General features: G+C 41.4%; 1 protein-coding gene across 2 annotated transcripts; it reads right to left on the reverse strand.

The window, feature by feature from the left end:
• Window positions 1–9,067: 9,067 nt before the first annotated feature.
• On the reverse strand, window positions 9,068–26,386 carry LOC135541809 (citrate synthase, mitochondrial). Of its 2 annotated transcripts, XM_064968209.1 has the most exons (12): window positions 26,291–26,386; window positions 26,177–26,207; window positions 24,595–24,642; window positions 24,332–24,439; window positions 24,144–24,209; window positions 20,823–20,954; window positions 20,319–20,507; window positions 19,849–20,048; window positions 19,536–19,665; window positions 11,430–11,531; window positions 11,002–11,211; window positions 9,068–10,666 (listed from the first exon to the last, which is right to left on the reverse strand). In XM_064968209.1, the coding sequence occupies exons 1-12, from the start codon at window positions 26,377–26,379 to the stop codon at window positions 10,493–10,495; spliced, it is 1,479 nt and encodes a 492-aa protein (XP_064824281.1). In that variant the 5' UTR covers window positions 26,380–26,386; the 3' UTR covers window positions 9,068–10,492. The 2 variants fall into 2 exon arrangements, with proteins under 2 accessions (XP_064824281.1, XP_064824282.1); XM_064968210.1 differs by lacking the exon at window positions 26,177–26,207 and having other exon boundaries at window positions 26,291–26,342.
• Between the last annotated feature and the right edge of the window lie 259 nt (window positions 26,387–26,645).

Genomic DNA, 26,645 nt, shown 5'->3' on the forward strand with positions numbered 1-26,645 from the left:
CTTTACCGATCATAGTCTACTGCTGGAAAAACGTACACTACTGTTCAAAAGTATGGGGTTGCTTAGAAATATCCTTGTTTTCCATGAAAACATACATGAAATGAGTTGCAAAATGAATAGGAAATATATTCAATATGTTGACATGGTTAGAAATATTTTTTTAAATTGAAATAATCGTGTCCTTAACTTTGCTTTCATCAAAGAATCCTCCATTTGCAGCAATTACAGCATTGCAGACCTTTGGCATTCTAGTTGTCAATTTGTTGATGTTTTCTGAAGAGATTTAACCATGCTTCCTGAAGCACCTCCCACAAGTTGGATTGGCTTCATGTGCACTTCTTACGTACCATATGGTCAAGCTGCTCCATCAATAGGGTTGAGATCTGGTGACTGTGCTGGCCACTCCTTTATACCCAATTTGTAAGTCGCTCTGGATAAGAGCGTCTGCTAAATGACTTAAATGTAAATGTAGACAGAATACCAGCTGACTGCTTCTTCCCTAAATAGTTATAACAGTTTGGAGCAGTGCTTTGGGTCATTATCCTGTTGTATGAGGAAATTGGCTCCAATTAAGGGCTGTCCACAGGGTATGGCATGGCGACGCTAAATGGAGTGATGGCCTTCCTCCTTCAAGATCTTTTACCCTGTACAAATGTCCCACTTTACCACCACCAAAGCACCCCCAGACCATCACATTGCCTTCACCATGCTTGACAGATGGCATCAAGCACTCCTCCAGCTACTTTTCATTTTTTCTGTCTCGCGAATGTTCTTCTTTGTGATCCGAACACCTCAAACTTAGATTCGTCTGTCCAAAACATTTTTCCAATCTTCCTCTGTCCAGTGTCTGTGGTCTTTTGCCCATATTAATCTTTTTTTATTAGCCAGTCTGATATGGCTTTTTCTTTGCAACTCTGCCTAGAAGGCCAGCATCCCGGGGTCACCTCTTCACCGTTGACGTTGAGACTGGTGTTTTGAGTGTACAATTTAATGAAGCTGCGAGTTGAGGACTTGTGAGGCATCTGTTTCTCAAACTAGACACTAATGTACTTGTTCTCTTGCTCAGTTGTGAACCAGGGTCTCCCACTCATTTCTATTCTGGTTAGAGCCAGCCTTTGCAGCAGCTAATGGGGATCCCTAATAAATACAAATACCAATGGTCAAGCATAGTGATGGAAGTGTGATGGTTTGGGGATGCTCTGCTGCCTCAGGACCTGGATGACTTTCCTTAATAGAAGGAACCATGAACTGTATCAGAGAATTCTACAGGAGAATGTCAGCCCATCTGTCTGTGAGCTGTAGTGCAGCTGGGTCATGCAACAAGACAATGATCCAAAACACAATCAAGTGTACATGAAAAGGGCTAAAAAGCAATACGTACTTTTTGGAATGGCCTAGCCAAAGTCCAGAATTAATCCCAATTGAGATGTGGCAGGACTTTGTTTGAAAACCCACAAAGGTTGCTGAGTTAAAGTGGCATGCAAGAGTGGGCCAAAATTCCTCCACAGCGACGTGAGAGACTGACCAACTACAGGAAGCATTTGGTTGCAGTCATTGCACCTAAAAGGTGGCACAACCAGTTAAGTGTATATAATTGTGTAGTTAAATAAAGGTTAAAGAAAATACAAGTCAGTTAATTAAGAACTAATTATTTACAATGACGGCCTGGCAAAAGGCCTCCTGCGGGAAGGGGGCTGGGATTAAAAATAAAAAATACAATATAATTATAGGACAACACACATCGACAAGAGAGAACAACACCACAGAGTGTAAGGAGGCAATTACTTTTTCACACAGGAGAATTGGGTTTAACTTTGTTAAATAAACAAATAAAATAAGTATACAGTGCATTTGGAAAGTGTAAACCCCTTGACTTATTCCACATTGTTTTTCGTTACAGCCTTATTCTAAAAAAATTTGAATTACATTTTTTCCAATCTACACACAATGCCCCATAATGACAAAGCAAAAACAGGTTGACTTTTTATTTAACCTTTTATATTGAGGAAAGTCAGTTAAGAACAAATCCTTATTTACAATGACTGCCTACCAGTGGGTTAACTGCCTTGTTCAGGGGCAGAGTGACTGATTTTTACCTAGTCAGCTCAGGGATTTGATCCAGCAACCTTTCGGTTACTGGCCCAACACTCTACCCACTAGGCTACCTGCCACCCCTCAATTTACTCAATTTATAATTGATCATGTATAAGAAATTTTAAAAAACATACCTTATGTAAATAAGTATTCAGACCCTTTGCTATGAGATTGGTAATTGAGTTCAGGTGCATCCTGTTTCTATTGATCATCCTTGAGATATTTCTACAACTTGATTGACCTGTGGTAAATTCAATTGATTGGACATGATTTGGAAAGGCACACCTGTCTATATAAGGTCCCACAGTTGACAGTGTATGTCAGTTCAAAAACCAAGAAATTACTTATGCAACACTTTTCCGTACATTTTTGGAATATCTATTCACCCCCTTTGCTATTCAGAAGTCAAATAATTTGTTAAATAAAGTCCACCTGTGTGCAATCTAAGTGTCACATTATCTGAGTGTATACACCAGTTCTGAAAGGCCCCAGAGTCTGCAACACCACTAAGCAAGGGGCACCATGAAGACGGTCTCCAAACAGGTCAAGGACAAAGTTGTGGAGAAGTACAGATCAGGGTTGGGTTATAAAAAAATCTGAAACTTTGAACATCCCACAGAGCACCATTTAAATCCATTATTTAAAACATGGAAAGACTATGGCACCACAACAAATCTGCCAAGAGGGCCGCACACCAAAACTCATGGACCAGGCAAGGAGGGCATTCAAAGGCGCCACAAAGGGAACCCTGAAGGAGCTGCAATGCTCCACAGAGGAGATTGGAGTATCTGTCCATAGGACCACTTTAAGCCTTACACGCCATAGAGCTGGGCTTTACGGAAGAGTGGCCAGAAAAAACCATTGCTTAAAGACAAAAATAAGCCAACACATTTGGTGTTTGCCAAAAGGCATGTGGGAGACTCCCCAAACATATGGAAGAAGGTACTCTGGTTAGATGAGACTAAAATGTAGCTTTTTGGCCATCGAGGAAAACGCTATGTCTGGCGCAAACCCAACACCTCCCATCACCCCGAGAACAGCATCCCCACAGTGAAGCATGGTGGTGGCAGCATCATGCTGTGAGGATGTTTTTCATCTACAGAGACTGGGAAACTGGTCAGAATTGAAGGAATGATGGATGGCGCTAAATACATGGAAATTCTTGAGGGATACCTGTTTCAGTGTTCCAGAGATTTGAGACTGTGATGGAGGTTCACCTTCCAGCAGGACAATGACCCTAAGCATAATACTGCTAAAGCAACACTTGAGTGGTTTAAGGGGAAACATTTAAATGTCTTGGAATGGCCTCGTCAAAGCCCATACCTCAATCCAATTGAGAATCTATGGTATGACTTAAAACCTCTTTGGACTGAGATCCCGCTAAAGGGATCAATATGACAACAGCCAGTGAAAGTGCAGAGCGCCAAATTCAAAACAGAAATCCCATAATTAAAATTCCTCAAACATACAAGTATTTTACACCATTTTAAACCTCTTAGAGATCGGGCTACTTTTTTCAACATTCTGTTAAAAATCGTGCAACATTTTAACGTCCTGCTACTCATGCCAGGAATATAGTATATGCATATGATTAGTATGTGTGCATAGAAAACACTCTGACGTTTCTAGAACTGGTTCAATGGTGTCTGTGACTATAACAGAACGAGTTCCGTGGTCAAAATCGCCAGAAAACCTGGTCACTAAATCGACGAAGAAAAAGTCAATCCGCCAGCCCATGTATTGTCTATTGGAAGGAAAAATAATTAAGAGTGAGATTACAGTTCCTACAGCTTCCACACAATGTCGCCAGTGTTGTGATTTCGATTCAACTAAATCCTTGGTCATCTGAGTAATAGCCACATCCGGTTGTCAAGTCCACAGATGTAAACAATGGAACCGGAAGAGTTAGTTACGTTACCCAAACTCGTGCTTATTGAATACAGATCGCTCCGTGATCAATTTGATCGTTTATTAACGTTTAGTAATACCTAAAGTTGGATTACAGAAGTAGTTTGAAGTGTTTTGTCAAAGTTTATAGGCAACTTTTTTAATTTAAAAAAAATAACGTCGCGTTAAATGTGTTTTTACTGGATCTGACGGTGTTCATAAATTGACATTTTGGGTACACAAGGACCGATTTTAATAAACAAAACGACCCAATTGTGATGTTTATGGGACATATAGGAGTGCCAACAAAGAATCCCGTCAAAGGTAATGAATGTTTTATATTTTATTTCTGCGTTTTGTGTAGCGCCGGCTATGCTAATTCCTTTGTTTACGTCCCCTTCTGGTATTTCGGCGTGTTGCCTGCTATCAGATAATAGCTACTCATGCTTTCGCCGAAAAGTATTTTACAAATCTGACTCATTGGCTAGATTCACAACGAGTGTAGCTTGAATTGAGTACCCTGTATGTGAATTTTAATGAACGTTTGAGTTTTAACGAGTGCTATTAGCATTTGGCGTAGCGCATTTGCATTTATTGTTGGAAGGGGGTGCGGTTGCGTCCCGGGTGGGCCAGAGAGGTTAAAGATTCATTTGTTAATCCCACCACAGTGTCCGATTTTCAAAAAGGCTTTACAGCGAAAGCAAACCAAATGATTGTTAGGTCAGAGCCAAGTCACAGAAAAACAGCCATTTTTCCAGCCAAAAGAGAAGTCACAAAAAGCAGAAATGCAGAGAAATTAATCACTAACCTTCGACCTTCATCAGATGACACTCAGGACTTCATGTTACACAATACTTGTATGTTTTGTAAGATAAAGTTCATATTTATATAAAATCTGTTTACATTCAGTAGTTCCAAAACATCCGGTGATTTTGCAGAGAGCCACATCAATTTACAGAAATACTCATAAAACATTGATAAGATTATGCACAGAATTAGATACACTTCTCCTTAATGCAACCGCTGTACGGAAAAAGCACACCATGCTATAATGAGTACGGCGCTCAGAGACCAAAACAGATATCCACCATGTTGTGTAGTCAACAGAAGTCAGAAATAGCATTATAAATATTCACTTACCTTAGATCTTCATCAGAATGCACTCCCAGGAATCACAGTTCCACAATAAATGTTTGTTTTGTTCGATTATGTTCAAATACCTCCTTTTTATTCAAGCATTTAGTACAGTAATCCAAATTCATGACCCGCAATCACTAGGAGCAGACAGTCAAAAAGTTCCGTTACAGTCCGTTAGAAACATTGTCAAACGATGTACAGAATCAATCTTCAGGATGTTTAACATAAATCTTCAATAATGTTCCATACCCCCAAGAGACATACCCCAAGAGACTTGCAGCTGTAATTGCTGCAAAAGGTGGCTCTACAAAGTATTGACTTTGGGGGAGGGGTGAATAATTATGCACGCTCAAGTTGTTTTTGTCTTATTTCTTGTTTGTTTCACAATAAAAAATATTTTGCAACGTCAAAGTGGTAGGCATGTTGTGGAAATCAAATGTTACAAACCCCCAAAAATGTAAAATACTGAATAAGTCATGCGCTGTTTCCCGCTATTCATTGATTTCGATAGCGCATCCCCATATCTAATTGATCAGCTGTTGTCAAAGCCTAAATGAGTATGACATCCTGACATTTAAAGTATACTAGATTTTTGAAATGTCACATGCTATTAAACCAACAAATTCTGCATACTCCCAACGGCCTATATATGGCCACAGAAAATCTTAAATATAATACAATAATCATGGTAAACATTATTGATGGCAGAATTTAACTAGGATTGTCAAATAATGAAATATGAAATATCTTATGGCTATTTCTCATGGAAGTTGATTTAATAACATCCAGGGACATGGCAAAAATGCTGAAAGTGTTCAAAATATATACAATTCCTTTTAAGATCCATATTTGTTTTTAAGGTAAAGGACATCTGACCTTATATTTAAAGCCTTTTGGAATCCACATGACATTATTTTACACTAAATAAGAAGTGATATTTCCTGGGGACAGAAATTGCACCGCATAGGAATGACACAGCTAGCACATCCAGTCATAAAATCTGATTTTAAATCTATCCCCAATTTTAACCACACTGCTAACCCTAATCTTAAATGAAGACAAACGTTTATGAATTTTTAGGATATAGACAATTTAGACTTTGCAGCTGGCCCATTAGCGGTAATCACTCTGCCGCCAGGGCAAAATTCATGACAAATGTCAACCTGCTTGTTGGACACGGTTGGAGTTTAGTGAATGAATCTCCATCTTGACTGCTCAAATGCCACCGGCACTATTTGCATGTGTAAAGAGCAGTATTTCAGACTGGGACCATCCTTCGCATGTACTGGATTCTTTGGGAATTGTCCCACATTGTCAATTTGATGCAGAGCCTGATATTTCATTTAGCAGACACACTTATCCAGAGTGACTTGCAGTTAATGCATTCCATCTTAAGTAGCTAGGTGGGACAACCACATATCAGTCATAGTACATTTTTCCTCAAAGTAGCTAGCTTTTTTTGGGGACCGGAGGCTATGTGATAATTTAAGATTCTCTCTGAAGAGGTCGGTGTTTCAGAGGTTTTGGTAGATGGGCAGGAACTCTGCTGTCCTCGCTTCAGGGGGAAGCTAGTTCCACCATTGGGGTGCCAGGACAGAGAAGACCTTGGACTGTGCTGAGCGGGAGCTGCCCTCCAGTAGGTGTGGGAGAGCCAAGAGACCAGAGGTGGCAGAACAGAGTACTCAGGTTGGGGTGTAAGGTTTGAGCAGAGCCTGAAGGTAGGGAGGGGTAGTTCCTCTTGCTGTCCTCTAGGCAAGTACCATGGTCTCGTCGTGGATGTGAGATTCGACTGGAAGCCAGGAGTGTGCGGAGGAGCAGGGTGCCAAGGGAGAATATGGGAAGGTTGAACACCAGGCGGGCTGCAGTGTTCTGGATAAATACCAAAGCAAATTCCACATTTACACTGAACAAAAATATAAATGCAACAAGTGTATGTCCCAAGATCACATGTTCCAATTTGTTTACGTCCCTGTTAGTGAACATTTCTCCTTTGCCAAGATAATCCATTCACCTGACAGGTATGGCATATCAAGAAGCTGATAAAACATTTATTACACAGGTGCACTTTTCTGGGGAAAATAAAAAGTCACTGAAAATCACAACACATTGCCACAGATTTGAGGGATCATGCAATTGGCATGCTGACTTCAGGAATGTCCACCAGAGCTCTTGCCAGATATTTTAATATTCATTTCTATACCAGAAACCACCTCCAACATCATTTTAGAGAATTTGGCAGCACGTCCAACCAGCCTCATAACCGCAGACCGCGTGTAACCACATCAGCCCAGGACTACCACATCCGGCTTCTTCACCTGTGGAATTGTTTGAGACCAGCCAGCTGATGAAACTGTGGGTTTGCACAACTGAAGAATTTCTGCACAAACTGTCAAACCATATCAGGGAAGCTCATCTACCTGCTCGTCGTCCTCACCAAGGGTCTTGATCTGACTGCAGTTCGGAGTTGTAACCGACTTAATGGGCAAATGCTCAACTTATATGCAATTGGCATGCTGGCGACGTGTGCTTTTTATGGATGAATCCCGGGTTCAACTGTACCGGGCAGACTGCTTGTCGTGTGGGTGAGCGGTTTGCTGATGTCAACATTGTAAACGGAGTGCCCCATTATGGCGGTGGGGTTATGGTACGGGCAGACAGGCATAAGCTACAGACAACAAACACAATTGCATTTTATCAATGGCAATTTGAATGCACAGAGAGACCTTGAGATCCTGAGGCCCATTGTCTTGCCAATCATCTGCCGCCATCACCTGATGTTTGGGATGGACGTGTACAGCAGCCTGTTCCAGTTCCCGCCAATATCCAGCAACTTCGCACAGCCATTGGAAGAGTGGGACAACATTCCACAGCCTGATCAACCCTATGGGAAGGAGATGTGACTCGTGCTGCACGAGGAAAAAATTGAGGTCACACCAGATATTGACTGGTTTTCTGATCCACGCCACTACTTGTTTTTTTAAGGCATCTGAACAGATGCATATCTGTATTCCCAGTCATGTGAGATCCATAGTTTAGGGCCTAATTTATTAATTTCAATTGATTTCCTTATATGAACTGTAACTCAGTAAAATCTTGTTGCTTTTTTATTTTTGTTCAGTGTAGTATTTGATATTTGTTTACATGTAAAATTCTTATTACCTCACATTTAAAAGATTTGCAGGGGAGATTTCTTTATTACGGTCCTATAACATTTCCCTGATTTGCATTAAATGTTAATTTTGGTGGCTAACGTTAAGGGTTAATATAGGTGGCGACTTGGTGGGAATCAGCGCTCCTAAGGTCGTGTCAGCCATTACAACTAGTCAGTGCTTCCCTTTTTATGTGTTTTAGGCTCTTTAAAACCAAAGTCAATATACTACTATTGTACAACTGTTGCTGTATTTTTGTGAATATCAGGGTTGTATGTCAGTGGTAATTGTTATTTCTCCTAATTTGCCATCGATATAGTCAGCCTTCGTGAGGGCACCTTGTGAGCCCATTTGTACCCACAGTTGCTACACATAGCAATTTTGTATTTCCTTAAAACACATTGATCTGTTTGTTTATTTGAACTTCAGAAGAATCCAGTCTCTGTACTACAGGTGCATGAAATCTTGATTAGGCCAAAGGGAAGCAGAAACTTGAGTGCTGTGGAGAAATGTCTGGAACACTATTAATAACTGAGACGCCTTCAGAATAGAGTATGTACTATACACAGCCTGCACTGAATAACATCAGGCTCTGCGGTACCCCATTATGACCACACATTACTGTGTAGTCTTTTAGCTGACACTTATCCAATGCACCTAATAGAAATGCATTCAGCTAAGGAATGTGAAACAACCACATCCCCATAAATGTTGTGATAGAAATCCACAATGAACTGCCTATTGTAGGAAAGAATGAGTTGTTGCAGTTACATAAACACCACAATTGGAGTATTCGAAAGTAATTGCTAATTAAAACATTTATTGGACTTTTTTGTTTTCCATTTTCTCTCCCACATCCACTGTACAATCCCACTCTGCTACATTATAGTTCAAATCCCGTCTTCACTTTACAATGATCTCACATCAGATGTATTTCTCGTTAAACCAGAATAACCTGAGGTTTGATTAAAACAGGATCAGAACAAACTTGTAAAACCTAAAATACATGTATACTATGTGGGAAGGTATCAGCTGGGAAAAGACAGTGTAGGGGGCTGTTGAAAACAAATTAAATTAATACCCAGGGGGTGGTGTTGGGCCCTCTGTGCCCAATTGGGGGTGGTGTTGGGCCCTCTGTGCCCAATTGGAGTGTATTGGATAAGGTCTGCATTGAAACAGACAATTACAAACACATAAGGCTCCCCACCACTAGACCGGAGGGCAACCTTAAGACTAAACCAAGCAAATATGCATCTTAACAATCCAGTTTAACACAACCATTAGATAATTTCATATGGTGTTTCAGATGTGTGCTTGCCTCATGAGCAACATGAGACATTTCAGTTGGACATAGTAAAACCAGCAAACATTTACAAAACATTCTAAAAGTACATTGATTTAACGGGTCAAGTGTGCCATTAGTCAATGCTAGCCATCTCTTCAATTACATTCATTTTGCTGATAAGAGAAAATTGAGTTCAACTGATGTTTTAAGGTTGCCCTCAGGTCTTGAAGAAAGTCTAAAAGATGAATTCACACTCCGCCCCCCGATTCTGAAAATATTTAAAAACAGTCAGTCCTTTCAGCTTGGGAAACAGTGCCGTCTTACCCTGTCTATCACTCTTCAAAACAACCTCCACCCCCAAGAGAACAGAAAGCGCCATTTGTGAAGCACTGTACAACCTGCAGAGTATTCTGATTTCCAAAGGTGCCATGGGGTTGGTGAATACTGCCAGAAAGAGGTGGTGTAATAAGTGAACTCTGCCTTAATTGATAGCGGTGTGTCGTCAGTCAGTGATGAAAGGGGCTGCAGTACCCTATTACTAATCTACCGACCCTGGTCATTTGCATACTGTACATATTCTAACCTGCAAGGCCAGATTAGAGTGGTTACATTACAGAAGGACCTTGCTTGCCATGGAGTGTTGTCTTTTGTTTTGGTATTTTGGATAATTCCGTCAGACAATGCGAGTGCCCCACATTTTAGAACAAAAAAATGGACATGATCTCTTTACAAAACCAAGTCATCTTCAATATCTCAAGACAACTACCATGGCTCAACAAAACGAAAAAAATAACCTTGGTGTCACTGACTTGAACCGGCTAAATCCAGCAAAGGCCCTTTAATGTTTTCATAAGTGTACTATATATTTTGCATCCAACTCCCCTATTCCGCCCCCCTTTTGTTATTCTTTGTCCTCATCCTACTCCTTCCCTCTTCATCTTTACCCGGATTTGTTGGCCCCCACCAGGTTCATGAGTCCGTCTGTGCTCATGGACTTGGGGCGCTCCAGGGGGAAGCCCAGGGCTCGGCTCCAGATCAGCTGGGCCAGCACCCCCAGTGCTCGGGACACGCCGAACAGCACCGTGTAGTAGTTCATCTCTGTCATCCCATAGTACTGTTAGGACAGGAGAGAGGGGGGGGTGGAGGGTTAATTACACAGAACAAGGTATTTCATTATTGCGCTCCCAATTGTATGTGATACATAGTGGCCTTACAGGAAGATGAGGGACAGCTCAAGTAGAGGAAGAGAGCGCCCAGACTTTTTTTCTGTCTGACAGTTCACTAAGATGGAACAAACTATGAAAAGAAGCTCAAATTAGACCTTTACATTTTCCTTCATCCCGTCAAGAGATGGAGGCCTTTCTTGTAACCTTCATGCAGTGTCCCTCCCAATCAGTTGAAAGTGTACTGCAATAGTTGGCTCCATCCTTCTGTAACCCCACCACTCACCTGCAGCAACACTCCACTGTGGGCGTCCACATTGGGCCAGGGGTTCTTGGCCTTGCCCTGCTCCAGCAGCACGTTGGGCACGATCTTGTAGAGTTGGTGCACCAGTTTGAACATGGGGTCATCGGGCAGGTGCTTGAAGGCAAACTCCTGCTGGCAGGTGTACCTGGGGTCTGTCTTCCTCAGGACGGCATGGCCGTAACCTGGAACCACCTGAGAGAACGCAAACAGAAGGTCAAAAAGGTAGGATTACTATCTTTGAGGTTACAAATCATTCCTCTTGTAGCTTATTCCTCAAATGAAAACGTAAATGCATCCTCTTTTGTACACCTGTTCACTACACTTTTAGGTAGATGGAAAAGTTTCCTTTGGGTTTCCTGACCTTGACTCATTGACCCAACTTAGCATGCCCTCCAGTCCAGACCACTTACCCTTCCAGACTTGAGGGTGTTCCAGATGTAGTCTCTCATGGCCTCGTCAGACACCTCTCCTCCCATCTCCTTCTGCAGGGCCGTCAGCCATACCAGCACCTCCTACAAGGGGCATAGGTCAGAGGTAAGGCAGGGGCTCACTCCAACCAAAACAAAATCACTGCTTTCATTCTCCATTTTCACTACTGAGCTTATTATAGTTCCAGTCATCCTCTCTCTCCATTATGTTTGAATGAAAAGATACCTTTGGATAAAGGTGTCTGCTAAATAGCACACATACATATAAATACACACTACCATTCAAACATGGAGTCACTTAGAAATGTTTTTGTTTAAAAAAAAAACATTTCAATTTTTTTTTAAATAACATCTAATTGATCAGAAATACAGTGTAGACGTTGTAAATGACAATTGTATGGCTGATTTAATGGAATATCTACATAGGAGTACAGAGGCTACTTATCAGCAACCATCACTCCTGTGTTCCAATTGGCACGTTGTTAGCTAATCCAAGTTTATCGTTTTAAAAAAGCTAAGTGATCATTAGAAAACCCTTTTACAATTATGTTAGCATAGCTGAAAACTTCTGATGAAAGAAGCAATAAAACCTGCCGCCTTTAGACTAGTTCAGTATCTGGAGCATCAGCATTTGTGGGTTTGATTACAAAATGGCCAGAAACAGAACTTTCTTCTGAAACTCGTCACGCTATCCTTGTTCTGAGAAATTAAGGCTATTCCATGTGAGAAATTGGCAGCTTCATTAAATAGTACCCGTCTCAACGTCAACAGTGAAGAGGCGAATCTGGGATGCTGGCCTTTTAGGCAGAGTTGCAAAGAAAAAGCCATATCTCAGACTGGCCAATACAAATAAATGATTAAGATGGGCAAAAGACACTGGACAGAGGAAGATTGGGGAAAAGTGTTATGGACAGACAAATCTAAATTTGAGGTGATCAAAGAACATTCGTGAGACACAGAAAAAATGAAAAGCTGGAGGAGTGCTTGATGCCATCTGTCAAGCATAGTGGAGGCAATGTGATGTTCTGGGGGTGCTTTGGTGGTGGTAAAGTGGGATAGTTGTACAGGGTAAAGGAGATCTTGAAGAAGGAAGGCTATCACTCCATTTTGTAAAGGCATGCCATACCCTGTAGACGGCGCTTAATCTTCAGGCTAGGGTCTATTTTTCTCCACTTCCTGTCTGACTGACGCGCCCCAAGTAAACTGCCTGTTACTTAGACCCAGAAGCCAGGATATGGATATAATTGGTACCACTGGATAGAAAACACTTAGAAGTTTGTAGAAATGTTAAAATAATGTATATCACAATAACACAATTGATATGGTGGGAGAAAATCCAAAGAAAATTGAGCCCATGCTGTTATAATGGAAAGCTATGGGTCATTGCAATTCCAGACCCCAGATTGCAATTCATAAGGCTTCCACAACACGTCAGTGTTCAAGGTTTCAGCCTAGTTTCTTCCCAAACATGGAAGAATTTTGAGTTTTGGTACTGGGAGTTGGAAATCAGTCTGTGTGTGCGACGATGCGCACCTGCTTATTTTGCTTTTCTATTCTATTGAACATAACCATAGCCCCCCGGGGCGGCAGGGTAGCCTAGTGGTTAGAGCGTTGGACTAGTAACCGGAATCCCCAAGCTGACAAGGTACAAATCTGTCCTTCTGCCCCTGAACAGGCAGTTAACCCACTGTTCCTAAGCCGTCATTGAAAATAAGAATTTGTTCTTAACTGACTTGCCTAGTTAAATAAAGGTCAAATTAAAAATACTTCTTTCCGTATGAAATAGTATAGTTTGATTACATTTTTGACTTGTTTTAACAAAGTTTGGCGGTAGCTTTTTGGATTCCTTTCTCTGCATGTTGAACGAGTGGATTACTGAAATCAATGGTGCCAACTAAACTGACTTTTTGGGATATAAAGAAGGATTTTATCTAACAAAATGACCATGCATGTTGTAGCTGGGACCCATTGGATTGCAAATCAGAGGAAGATTATCAAAAAGTGAATATTTTAAATCACCATTTGTGATTTTATGAAGCCTGTGCTGGTTGAAAAATATTTTGAGGGGCGCTGTCCTCAAATAATCATATGGCATGCTTTCCCTGTAAAGCTTTCCCTATTGTAAATTGGACAATTCAGTTAGATGAACAAGACTAAGCTTTTAACCGATATAAGACACTTGTATGTACCTAAATGTTTAATATCCATAATTTTAATGATTATTTATTTGAATTGCGCCCCCTACGATTTCACCGGAAGTTGTCAACGGGTGTCCCGCTGACGGGACGCCTAGCCCTCAGAAGCCAATTTCCTCCTACAACAGGACAATGACCCAAAGCACAACTCCAAACTATGCAATAACTATTTAGCGAAGAAGCAGTCAGCTGGCATTCTGTCTATAATGGAGTGGCCAGCGGTCACTGGATCTCAACCCTATTGAGCTGTTGTGGGAGCAGCTTGACCGTATAGTACGTAAGAAGTGCCCATCAAGCCAACCAGGAAGCATGGTTAAATCTCTTCAGAAAACATCAACAAATTGACACCTAGTGCCAAAGGTCTGCAAGGCTGTAATTGCTGCAAATGGATTCTTTGACGAACATAATTTAAAAATCATTTATAACCATGTCAACATTTTGAATATATTCCTATTCATTTTGCAACTCCTTTCATGTATGTTTTCATGGAAAACAAGGACATTTAAGTGACCCCAAACTTTAACAGTAGTGTATACACACACTACCAGTATATTTATAGAGTATATTTTATATTCTTCATAGTAGCCACCCTTTGCCTTGATGAAAGCTTTGCGCGCACACACAATCAGCTTCACCTGGAATGGTTTTCCAACAGTCTTGAAGGAGTTCCCACATTTGCTGGGGAGAGGTTGGGTGATTGTGGTGGCCAGGTCATCTGATGCAGCACTCCATCACTCTTTTTTGGTCAAATAGCCCTTACAGAGCCTGGAGGTGTGTTGGGTCATTGCACTGTTGAAAAACAAACGAAAGTCCCACTAGGCGCAAACCAGATGGGATGGCATATCGCTGCAGAAAGCGGTGGTAGCCATGCAGCTTAAGTGTGCCTTGAATTCCAAATAAATCACTGACAGTGTCACCAGCAAAGCACCCCCACACCACCACCTCCATGCTTCCAGGTGGGAACAAAATGCGGAGATCATCCGTTCACCTACTCTGTTTCTCAAAGACATGGCGGTTGGAACCAAAAATCTCAAATTTGGACTCATCAGACCAAAGGACAGATTTCCACCGGTCTTATGCCCATTGCTTACATTTCTTGGCCCAAGTAAGTTTCTTCTTGGTGTCCTTTTAGCAGTGGTTTCTTTGCAGCAATTCGACCATGAAGGCATGATTCACGCATTTTCCTCTGTTGTTTTCCCCCCTTTTTCTACCCGATTTCATGGTATCCAATTGTTAGTAGCTACTATCTTGTCTCATCGCTACAACTCCCGTATGGGCTCGGGAGAGACGAAGGTTGAAAGTCATGCGTCCTCCGATACACAACCCAACCAGCCGCACTGCTTCTTAACACAGCGCGCATCCAACCCGGAAGCCAGCCACACCAATGTGTCGGAGGAAACACCGTGCACTTGGCAACCTTGGTTAGCGCACACTGCTCCTGGCCCGCCACAGGAGTCGCTGGTGCGCGATGAGACAAGGACCGGCCTAACCCGGATGACGCTAGGCCAATTGTGCGACGCCCCACAGACCTCCCCGTCGCGGCAGAGCCTGGGCGCGAACCCAGAGTCTCTGCACTGCACTGCAGCCCTTAACCACCCGGGAGGCCGCATTTTTCTCTTAACAATTTATGTTTATCTTGTTTGGGATGCAATTTCTGAGGCTGCAGCAGAGGTAACTGTGGGCCTTCCTTTTCTGTGGCAGTCCTCATGAGAGCCAATTTCTTCATAGCGCTTGATGGTTTTTGTGACTGCAACTGAAGAAACTTAAATTTCCGCATTAACCTCTTGAAACTCTGGGGGCGCTATTTCATTTTTGGATGAAAAACGTTCCCGTTTTAAACAAGATATTTTGTCACAAAAAGATGCTCGACTATGCATATAATTGATAGCTTTGGAAAGAAACCACTCTGAATTTTCCAGAACTGCAAAGATATTGTCTGTGGGTGCCCTAGAACGGGAGCTACAGGCAAAACCAAGATGAAACGGCTACCAGGAAACCAGCAGGATTTTTGAGGCTCCGTTTTCCATTGTCTCCTTATATGGCTGTGAATGCGAGAGGAATGAGCCTGCCCTTTCTGTCGTTTCCCCAAGGTGTCTGCAGCATTGTGACGTATTTGTAGGCATATCATTGGAAGATTGACCATAAGAGACTACATTTTCCAGGTGTCCGCCCGTTGTCCTCCGTCAAAATTGGTGCGTCTTTTTCAGCTGCTGGTATTTTTCCATGCGATTCTGAGGGGAAAGCAGGCATCCACGAACTGCATATCAATGAAGAGATATGTGCAAAAACACCTTGAAGATTGATTCTAAACAAAGTTTGCCATGTTTCGGTCGATATTATGGAGTTAATTCGGAAAAAGTTTGACGTTTTGGTGACTGAATTTTCGGTTTGTTTCGGTAGCCAAATGTGATGTACAAAACGGAGCGATTTCTCCTACACAAAGATTCTTTCAGGAAAAACTGAACATTTGCTATGTAACAGAGTCTCCTCATTGAAAACATCCGAAGCTCTTCAAAGGTAAATTATTTTATTTATTTGGTTATCTGGTTTTTGTGAAAATGTTGCGTGCTAAATGCTACTCAAAATGCTAAGCTAGCTTGCAATACTCTTACACAAATTAGTGATTTGCTAAAGTTTAAAAGCATATTTTGAAAATCTGAGATGACAGTGTTGTTAAGAAAAGGCTAAGCTTGAGAGCAGGCGCATTATTTATTTTATTTGCGATTTTCAGAAATCGTTAATGTTGCGTTATGCTAATGAGCCTGAGGCTTTATTCACGATCCCGGATGGGGGGGAGTATCAAGAGGTAGTAATAGACTGTCATTTCTCTTTGCTTATTTGAGCTTTTCTTGCCAAAATATGGACTTCGTATTTTACCAAACAGGGCCATGTTCTGTATACCAGCCCTACCTTTTCACAACACAACTGATTGGCTCAAATGCATTAAGGAAATTCCACAAATTAACTTAACAAGGCACACCTGTTAATTTAAATGCATTTGTTATGGATACAGTTATCCTGTGTGTGTGTGTATATCCTGTGTGTGTTGTGTATCCTGTGTGTGTGTTTCTTTTCTCTTCTTCTCCCCTCACAGGTGAAAATCATCACTCCCCAATCAGTCAACAATCAATCATCAATCAGAAGACACACCTCCTCCTATTTCCTAACCTATCACAGTTCCTTCTCCATGGTTTAAAAACCCTATCATTTGTTTGTTCTAGAGCTCAATCTCTCTGTAAATGCCATGTCTGTAGGTCTCTGTGTTTCACTCTCGCTTTGTCTTAACCTCTCTTTTGTTTAAGCACCTCATAGCACTTTCATCACCTGTGAGTATTGTTTTTGGTTATGGTGTTTGTTTGTTGCTGGTGGGAAAAGGGGGAAACCAAGACAAGTCGCCCATGGGCATACACTACCCGTAGGTGAACTGTGTTAAATACACTAGTTAGAACTGGGCGGACCACCCACTGTATTTTTGGTTAGTTAGTTAGCTGTTGTTAAAGTAGGCTAGTCTAGCTTAGGGGTGTTTTTGAATACTTATTGTTTCTTTCCTTGGGTCCAGCTCAGCCCCTTTTCCTGCTCCCCCCATTACCGTGTGTTTATAAATAAACCTGTAGTTTGACGGTAGATTTCAGTTGTCGTGGTTATTTCGTTCACACTTTTACTTTGTCACAATAATAATTTGCATGAGTTATGTTACGGGTCTCATTACCATCCCCCCTAGACTGTCGGGCCAAAAGGGATTCGTAACAGCATTACAACCTTATGAAGCTGAGAGTTGAGAGAATGCCAAGAGTGCACAATGCTGTCATCAAGGCAAAGGTTCTACTTTGAAGAACCTCAAATATAAAATATATTTTGATTTGTTTAACTTCTCTAGGGTAGGGGGCAGCATTGGGGATTTTGGATGAAAAGCGTGCCCAAATGAAACTACCTGCTACTCATCCATAAAAGCTAGAATATGCATATAATTTGTATATTTGGAAATCTGTTTGAATGATGTATGTGAGTATAACAGAACTCATATGGCAGGCAAAAACCTGAGAAAAAATCCAACCAGGAAGTGGAAAATCTGAGGTTTGTAGATTTAACTCTTGGCCTATCGAATGCAGTGTCTATGGGGTCATATTGCACTTCCTAAGGCTTCCACTAGATGTCAAGTCTTTAGAACCTTGTTTGATGCTTCTACTGTGAAGTGGGGGGAATGAGTCAGAGGTCTGCCAGAGAGCCACGAGCTGTCTCACGCGTTCACATGAGAGCGAGCTCCGTTCCATTACATATCTACAGACAAAGGAATTCTCCTGTTGGATCATTATTGAAGATTTATGTTTATGTAACATTATTAAAGATTGATTCTATACTTCGTTTGACATGTTTCTACGGACTGTAATAACTTTTTGGACTTTTCGTCCATATTTTCCGCTGGACTTGTACGCGCGTCGTGAGTTTGGATTGTGTACTGAACGCGCAAACAACAAGAAGGTATTTTGGACAAATGGACATTATCAAACAAACATTTGTTGAACTGGGATTCCTAGGAGTGCATTCTGATGTAGATCATCAAAGGTAAGTGAATATTGTTATTTCTAACTACTGTTGACTCCAACATGGCATGGTGTGCTTTTTCCGTAAAGTTTTTTTGAAATCTGACACAGCGGTTGCATTAAGGAGAAGTGTATCTATAATTCCATGCATAAGTTGTATCTTTTAGCAATGTTTATTATGAGTATTTCTGTAAATTGGTGTGGCTCTCTGCAAAATCACTGGATGTTTTGGAACTACTGAACGTAACCCGCCAATGTAAACTCAGATTTTTGGATATAAACATGAGCTTTACCGAACAAAACATACATGTATTGTGTAACAATGTCCTATGAGTGTCATATGTTGAAGATCATCAAGGTTAGTGATTCATTTTATCTATATTTCTGCTTTTTGTGACTCCTCTCTTTGGCTGGAAAAATGGCTGTGTTTTTCTGTGACTTGGCTCTGACTTAACATAATCATTTGGTTTGCTTTTGTCAGAAAGCCTTTTTGAAATCGGACACTGTGGCTGTATTTGCAACAAGTATCTTTAAAATGGTGTAAAATACATGTATGTTTGAGGAATTTTAATTATGGGATTTCTGTTTTGAATTTGGTGCCCTGCAGTTTCACTGGCTGTTGGCGAGGTGGGACGCTACCATCCCACATACCCTAGAGGTTAACACCGTTTTGGTTACTACATGATTCCATATGTTATTTCATAGTTTTGATGTCTTCACTATTATTATACAATGTAGAAAATAGTCAAAATAAAGAAACCCTGGAATGAGTAGGTGTTTCCAAACTTTTGACTGGTACTGTGTGTGCCAAGTGTACAACACATTAGGAACACCTGCTCTTTCCATGAGTGACCAGGTGAACGCTATGATCCCTTAATTATTAAATCCACTTCAATCAGTGTAGATGGAGAGGAGACAGGTTAAATTAGGATTTTTAAGCATTCAGACAATTGAGACATGGATTGTGTGTGTGCCATTCCGAGGGTGAATGGGCAAGACAAAAAAACTTAAGTGCCTTTGAACGGGGTATGGTAATAATAAGTGCCAGGCACTCCAGTTTGAGTGTATCAAGATCTGCAACACTGCTGGGTTTTTCGCGCTCAATAGTTTTCCGTGTGCATGAAGAATCTAGACAATTTGACAACTGTGGGAAGCATTGGAGTCAACATGGGCCAGCATCCCTGTGGAATACTTTCAACGCCTTATAGAGTCCATTCACTGACAAATTCAGGCCGTTCTGAGGGCAAAAGGGGGTGCAATTCAATATCAGGAAGGTTTTCCTGATGTTTTGTACACTCAGTTTTCAGAATATTTACACACATGTTAACTTTGACATTAGCATCCATACACACCTGGTTAGCCAGTCCATGAAGAGGTCCGGCCAAGCCGTTCATAGCTGCGCTGAAGGACAGGTAGGGATCAGACAGGGCACTGCCCACTAAGTGGCTGGTGTGGGCACTCACATTACCACCCTCATGGTCACTATAGCAAAGGAGAAAAGGGGAGTGAATGAAAGAATAAGTGATGCAGCCACATAACTGCATTGTGCAATGACAGAGCAGGAGCTGAATATGCACACCCTAAAGTTACCAAGGTAGAGACTAATGGATGATAAACTTTTAAAAAATTATGAATGAAGTAGCACTCTATAAAATAAAAACTGACCTGTGAATGGTGAGGTACAGTCGCATGAGCTCAGTGAACGTGGCATCGCTGTAGCCCAGCATGTTGGTGAAGTTGTGGGACCAGTCCAGACTGGAGTCGATGGCGCCGATGCTGCTGCCCTCACGGTAAAGGTTGCGGTAAATCTTGGCCGCAACGCATGGCAGTTTAGCGATCAGATCCATGGAGTCTTCATAGACAAACTGAGAAGAGAATAATTTATGTCAATAGTGTAATCGGAAAGGCGGCACTCAACAGATTTAACACATTTGTTCAGATTCCACCATATTGAATTCTTATAACTGTGGCGCATTGACATTTTGCTACATTTCACAACGGTTTGTCCTATTGAACAACATTGTTTCCCACAATGGTTTGTCCTATTGAACAACATGGTTTCCCATTGAACAACATGGTTTCCCACAACAGTGTACACTGTTCAACATTCTTTAGGGTATGTTTCCTGAGCTCACCTCCCAGTACGTGGCCTTGTTGACTCCCTCGGAGTAGGCTCGGGCAAAGCTACTCTCACTGTTCAGAGCTGTGATGGCGGAGCTGAACTGAGACATGGGGTGGAGGTTGGTGGGGAAGTTATCCAGCATGGTGACCACGTGGGAGGGAAGAGCTGCACGCTTGGCCCACTCCTTGGACAGCCAGTTCACCTGGGGACAGACAATAGGTTAATTGGTTCATTGGTCAAGCTATGCACACCAAACATAATGTAGTTTTGTATGCAAAATATAGTCCGTCACTAAACCAACATGGAAGCAAACCTTCTCCCAGAGGTCTCAGAGATAAGATCAAGAGCTATTGTCTGTGGTTAAGCTTTATGTTGTGGTTAACGGTATACGAGTCAACCTCTTATTGAATATATACATAATGTGATCTGTACCATTATGCAAAGGGTTGTTGTAACAACATGTTAAGCTGATGTGCCATACTCTCTCTCCATAATGAGTTACCTAGCTAACACTCACCTGTTCCTCTGTGGGCACCTGGCCTGTCACCAGCAGCCAGAACAGACCTTCGGGCAGTGGCTCGGCACCTCCTGGAGCCTTGGGCAACAGCTGCTGGCACTCTGGAATGCTGTAACCACGGAAACGAATTCCCTAAAAAAAAAGGTTGAAAAAATGATATCTACACTCCCCTCCGTGTGTGTGTGTGTGTGTGGGGGGGGGGTCTATACCCATCATGAGGCAACAGTACAGAAAGTACCGTTTAGGAATGACAGCACTCATGTATCAAAGTAGTCCAAATATTAGTATTTGGTCCCATTTCCTCTTTGCATGCATTGACTAAATCAAGATTGTGAGACTCTACAAACTCATTGGATGCATTTGCATTTTGTTTTGTAATTTAATGATAACTGAAGCAAACTTCCTTATAAGTGAGTAGATAAGATGTTTCTAAATACTTCTAAATTATTCCTGATAATGCCAAGATTAAGAAAAATCATGAACAATGATGAGTAGGAAAGTTAGAGGCTACAACAAAACATGCTTACCTCTCACCATTACCAATAACAGGGGAGGTATGATCTTTATGCCTCTATTCTTCACTCATTATCCATAATCCTGGTAGCATCCACATGAATGTAGAAGTCTACAGAAACATCTATTCTTACTTACAATAAAAGTGACACCAAAAATACAGAACTCAGTTCCTATTGGGGAAAAAAATAATCCAAAACAAACCGCAAATGCAGCCAACAAGTTTTTTTTTCAATGTTTGCATCTTTTTAATAATGCACTTACAGTTGAAGTCGGGAGTTTACATACTCTGAGGTTGGAGTCATTAAAACTCGTTTTCAACCACTCCACAAATTTCTTGTAAGCAAATTATAGTTTTGGCAAGTCGGTAAGAACATCTACTTTGTGCAAGACAAGTCATTTTTCCAAGACTTTTTTACAGACAGATTATTTCACTGTATCACAATTCCAGTGGGTCAGAAGTTTACATACACTAAGTTGACTGTGCCTTTCAACAGCTTGAAAAATTCCAGAAAATTATGTCATGGCTTTAGAAACTTCATGGCTTTAGAAACAACAGGCTAATTGACATAACCTTCAATTGACTCAAATTTTCCTGTGGATGTATTTCAAGGCCTACCTTCAAACCCTGTGCCTCTGCTTGACATCATGGGAAAATCAAAAGAAAATCAGCCAAGACCTCAGAAAAAAAATTGTAGACCTCCACAAGTCAGGATCTTCCTTGGGAGCAATTTCCAAATGCCTGAAGGTACCACGTTCATCTGTACAAACAATAGTACACAAGTATAAATACCATAGGCCCACGTAGCCGTCATACCGCTCAGGAAGGAGACGCGTTCCGTCTCCTAGAGATGAACGTACTTTGGTGAGAGAAGCGCAACTCAATCCCAGAACAGCAGCAAAGGACCTTGTGAAGATGCTGGAGTAAACAGGTACAAAAGTATCTATATCCACAGTAAAACGAGTCCTATATCAACATAACCTGAAAGGCCGCTCAGCAAGGAAGAAGCCACTGCTCCAAAACCACCATAAAAAAGCCAGACTACGGTTTGCAACTGCACATGGGTACAAAGACCGTACTTTTTGGAGAAATTTCCTCTGGTCTGATGAAACAAAAATAGAACTGTTTGGCCATAATGACTATCGTTATGTTTGGAGGAAAAAGGGTGAGGCTTGCAAGCCGAAGAACACCATCCCAACCGTGAAGTACGGGGGTGACAGCATCATGTTGTGGGGGTGCTTTGTTGCAGGAGGGTCTGGTGCACTTCACAAAATAGATGGCATCATGAGGAAAGGAAAATTGTGGATATATTGAAGCAACATCTCAAGACATCAGTCAGGAAGTAAAAGCTTGGTCGCAAATGGGTCTTCCAAATGGACAATGACCCTAAGCATACTTCCAAAGTTTTGGCAAAATGGCTTAAGGACAACAAAGTCAAGGTATTGGAGTGGCCATCATAGCCCTGACCTCAGTCCTATAGAAAATTTGTGGGCAGAACTGAAAAAGCGTGTGCGAGCAAGGAGGCCAACAAACCTGACTCAGTTACACCAGCTGTGTCAGGAGGAACGGGCCAAAATTCACCCAACTTATTGTGGGAAGCATCTGGAAGGCTACCCGGAACGTTTGACCCAAGTTAAACAATTTAAAAGGCAATGCTACCAAATACTAATTAAGTGTATGTAAACTTCTGACCCACTGGGAATGTGATGAAAGAAATAAAAGCTTAAATAAATTTACTAGGATTAAATGTCAGGGATTGTGCAAAACTAAGTTTAAATGTATTTGGCATATACATACATACATACATACATACATACATACATAAGCCAAATACATTTAAACTTAGTATATATATATTACTATCAGATTAAAACATATAAACTTGTGACAAAATAATAAATGTTATGTGCCTCATTTGCATATATACACTGGGTGCATTTGCATGCATTAATATACAGGGGTGGACCAGGGATGCAACCACCAAAAACCTCCCTCAGTCTGTTTTATTCAAATACCTTTGACCCCACATTGACATTACATAACCCATAGGCCCTATGTCACATGACTTATGACTTTTAAGCCAATATCCGGAAGTGGTGCTGAAAAGGCTGCAAAATATCACCTTCCTTATTCTCAGCTAATGTAAGCTGATGAGTATGGTGGGACTTAAGGTCAAGTCACTGTTTAAGTAGCTAGTTGTCTAGCTTCAAGCATCAGACACAGGATGGTTTTTATTTAGTTCCATTTCATTTAGTACTATCCAATTCATTTGCATTCTGCCATCTCCCTCAGGGGAGTACTAAGCAAGTGTGGAAATCATTCTCTTTCAAAACAATTCTCTTCAGCTCAGCCATGGGAAATGAATCACTAAAGGGCATGCCTAAATGTTGTCATCTAGGCAATTCTTTTGTTAGTTTTTGGTTTAAAAAAATCCCAATATCACTAAGAATTCAGCAAAAAATGTGTTTAAGATGGGAATAGATTTCCAAGTTTCCCACAAATTCAAAAATAAAAAGTTACTTATGTGTTCGTGTCTCAATGTAATCAAGGAATGAAATCATTATTTGGCTTAGTTGTCACCAATTTGCAGTGTACAAATGATTATAATTGTGTTCCAGCCCACCAACCATCCAATCAAACAAATCAGTCTACAGCTGAATCTAGTTGCCTACCCCTCTAAGTGTAAACAATGTAAGATGCCAACAAGCAACTGAAAATGGCTAAAATGCCCAATCTATCCCCCTACCTGATACTGAGCTTGCATTCAGTTCTCTGTCCAGGGCCTTTCCCTGCACAGACCAACTCACCTCATCTGCATCCAGCACTGAGGTCTCATACACCAGGCCCTTCATACCTCTCATCCCACCGTAGATCTGTAAAGACAAAGGCACACACACTTAACATCAACAGCTACCATATTCACACGACAACTGGCACTGAAAGGGGTACGTCTATAATGTAGAATGTTTACAAATGACAGTTGAACTGAATGTACCATATCCACAGTGATTGAGCCGATGTTGGTCTTGCCATACTGCGTTTTGAAATTCTTAATCCTACTCTGTTCTTTAGGGACGAGATCCAAAAGCACATCTCTCAGGTTCTGCAATGGCACAGAGAAAATACAATACGTCACAGTTAGAAAGACAACTCATTTATGAGGGCCACTCAGTTCAAAACATCACAGCACTGCTAGGTAAAAGGCATATGTGTGTAAATCAAATTGAAAAATGAAGGAGGTCCAATCAGAGTACTTACTGTTGATGTAGTGGCATTTCTGGAAGCGGTGAAGAGACATGCTGTGCTCTGAGAGGCACAAGAAGGTGTCAAGAGAAGGCAATCAGTCAAAACAGGTTGAATCGCCGACATGTATCACAGACAGGCAGTCATCAGAGAAAGGCTTCAAGTGTCAAATCAGAGGGGCGTTAGTCCTCACTTTAAAACATCAGCAAGCCTCAATGCACTGCAAGGTATCCCTAACAATGACCTAGCCTGCGCCCCTAACGATGACCTAGCCTGCGCCCCTAACGATGACCTAGCCTGCGCCCCTAACGATGACCTAGCCTGCGCCCCTAACGATGACCTAGCCTGCGCCCCTAACGATGACCTAGCCTGCGCCCCTAACGATGACCTAGCCTGCGCCCCTAACGATGACCTAGCCTGCGCCCCTAACGATGACCTAGCCTACCTAATCACTGCAGGAGAGAAACTAAAGTGTTAGTTCCATGACAAAGGATAACAAACAGAAAATTGCTGAACGATAGACGTGTGCAGTGGCAAATAGGCCTACATATGCCAATGCATTTATATATTCTAACGCAGAACTGATTCAGTCAAAGCATTGCTCACAGCACTGTATCTAAAGATCATCCATGTTCTAAGTGTTTTAGGGCCATAAGGACACAACCACTTTTTTTCTTTTTTTTACCTCGTCAGAATGTATCTGACATTTGATTGACAGAAAAAAAGCTTTGCCCAACTGGAAACAAGATGCCTTCACACAATCAAGAAATATTGGAAAAGTTAGGTAGCCTGTACAATTCACTCAAATGCAACTATTCTAATGTTTATGTGCTGCTATGTGTTCCAGCTAATCAAACATGGCTGGTCCTCTTTTGCTTTACATGCAAGAGATGCCTTTTCCAGAAGAGTTAAGAGTCAACGAAAGACTGTAATTTGCCTCCTGCTGTGAGTAACATTGTGGGAATGAAGCCGCATTGCAAGATATGGTAACCTACTTTATAGTTGGTTACTAGTACTTGCCTAAAACCTACAGTAGTGTACAAGCAAATGACGTTGGACAGCCGGTATCTGATTGAATCAACTGAGTCCTTGGCACAATATCAAGGCAGTGAAGGCCCACATAAGTACGATTCAGTATCATCTAGCTAATGTCGTTTTTTATAATTATCCCAGATTGTCATTACAAACTAAAACTGGAGCTAGGGGGCGAGCTAGCCAACTAGTGTGCTAGTTCGCTAGGTAGCTACGAAAATCAAGCCTAGACATTTAGCTAATTAGTGTTATCAAAGATGGTAAGTTAGCTTAGCTTCATAGTTTAGTCTATATACTTTAGTCTACGGTACATAGCTTAACGGTCGCTGGCTAACTAGTAAAACATAACGTTATTTAGATTTGGCTACCTGAATGTGAACTTGTTCTAAAGTTAGCTTAGTTAACTACACATCACTTAGCTAAGGCCTAGTCTTAAGTTACCTAGCTACGATAGCTAACTTCGTTTGTTCTTATTGGCAAGTGACTAACCAAAGTTTTAGCATGCTAGCTAACGTTATGGCATGGGGCGGGACAATGCAGCGCCCATATCCTTTATCGTCCTCACCTTCGTTGAATTTAAGAGCTTCGGGGTAAACCTGTAGGCGGACAGTAGGGACATGGTGAATGTGACGAGTTTGTGTTGGTAAATTCTGACTGTGCTGGTAAAAATCCCCAGTACCTCGTTGAAGGTGCCCCTCCTGAGTTTGATGGTAGGTGAAGGTTGAGAGAAGAACAGGCCAACAAATGAGATTGGCTGGGAAAAGGCATGGTTTGGGTGACGTACATACCCATAATCTGCCTGTGGGTGGGTGTCTCTGGCTGAATCTAGCGTCAATGATTTTAAATTAAATTGCCTAAAGTGTGATCTTCAACGACATGAGATTGTAAGTGTAACATTCAAATGTTTTAAAACACAATGGCTTAAAGATACACTTAAGAAATTGCTCCGCCATTTCCCGGTTAGTAAAATTCAAATTGCCTCATTTCAGTTTGTCACAAAACAAACTAAAGGCCCTAAATATAGTGTAGAGAAT

This window comes from Oncorhynchus masou, chromosome 6 (assembly GCF_036934945.1).
Source record: "Oncorhynchus masou masou isolate Uvic2021 chromosome 6, UVic_Omas_1.1, whole genome shotgun sequence".
Lineage (NCBI taxonomy): Eukaryota > Metazoa > Chordata > Actinopteri > Salmoniformes > Salmonidae > Oncorhynchus > Oncorhynchus masou.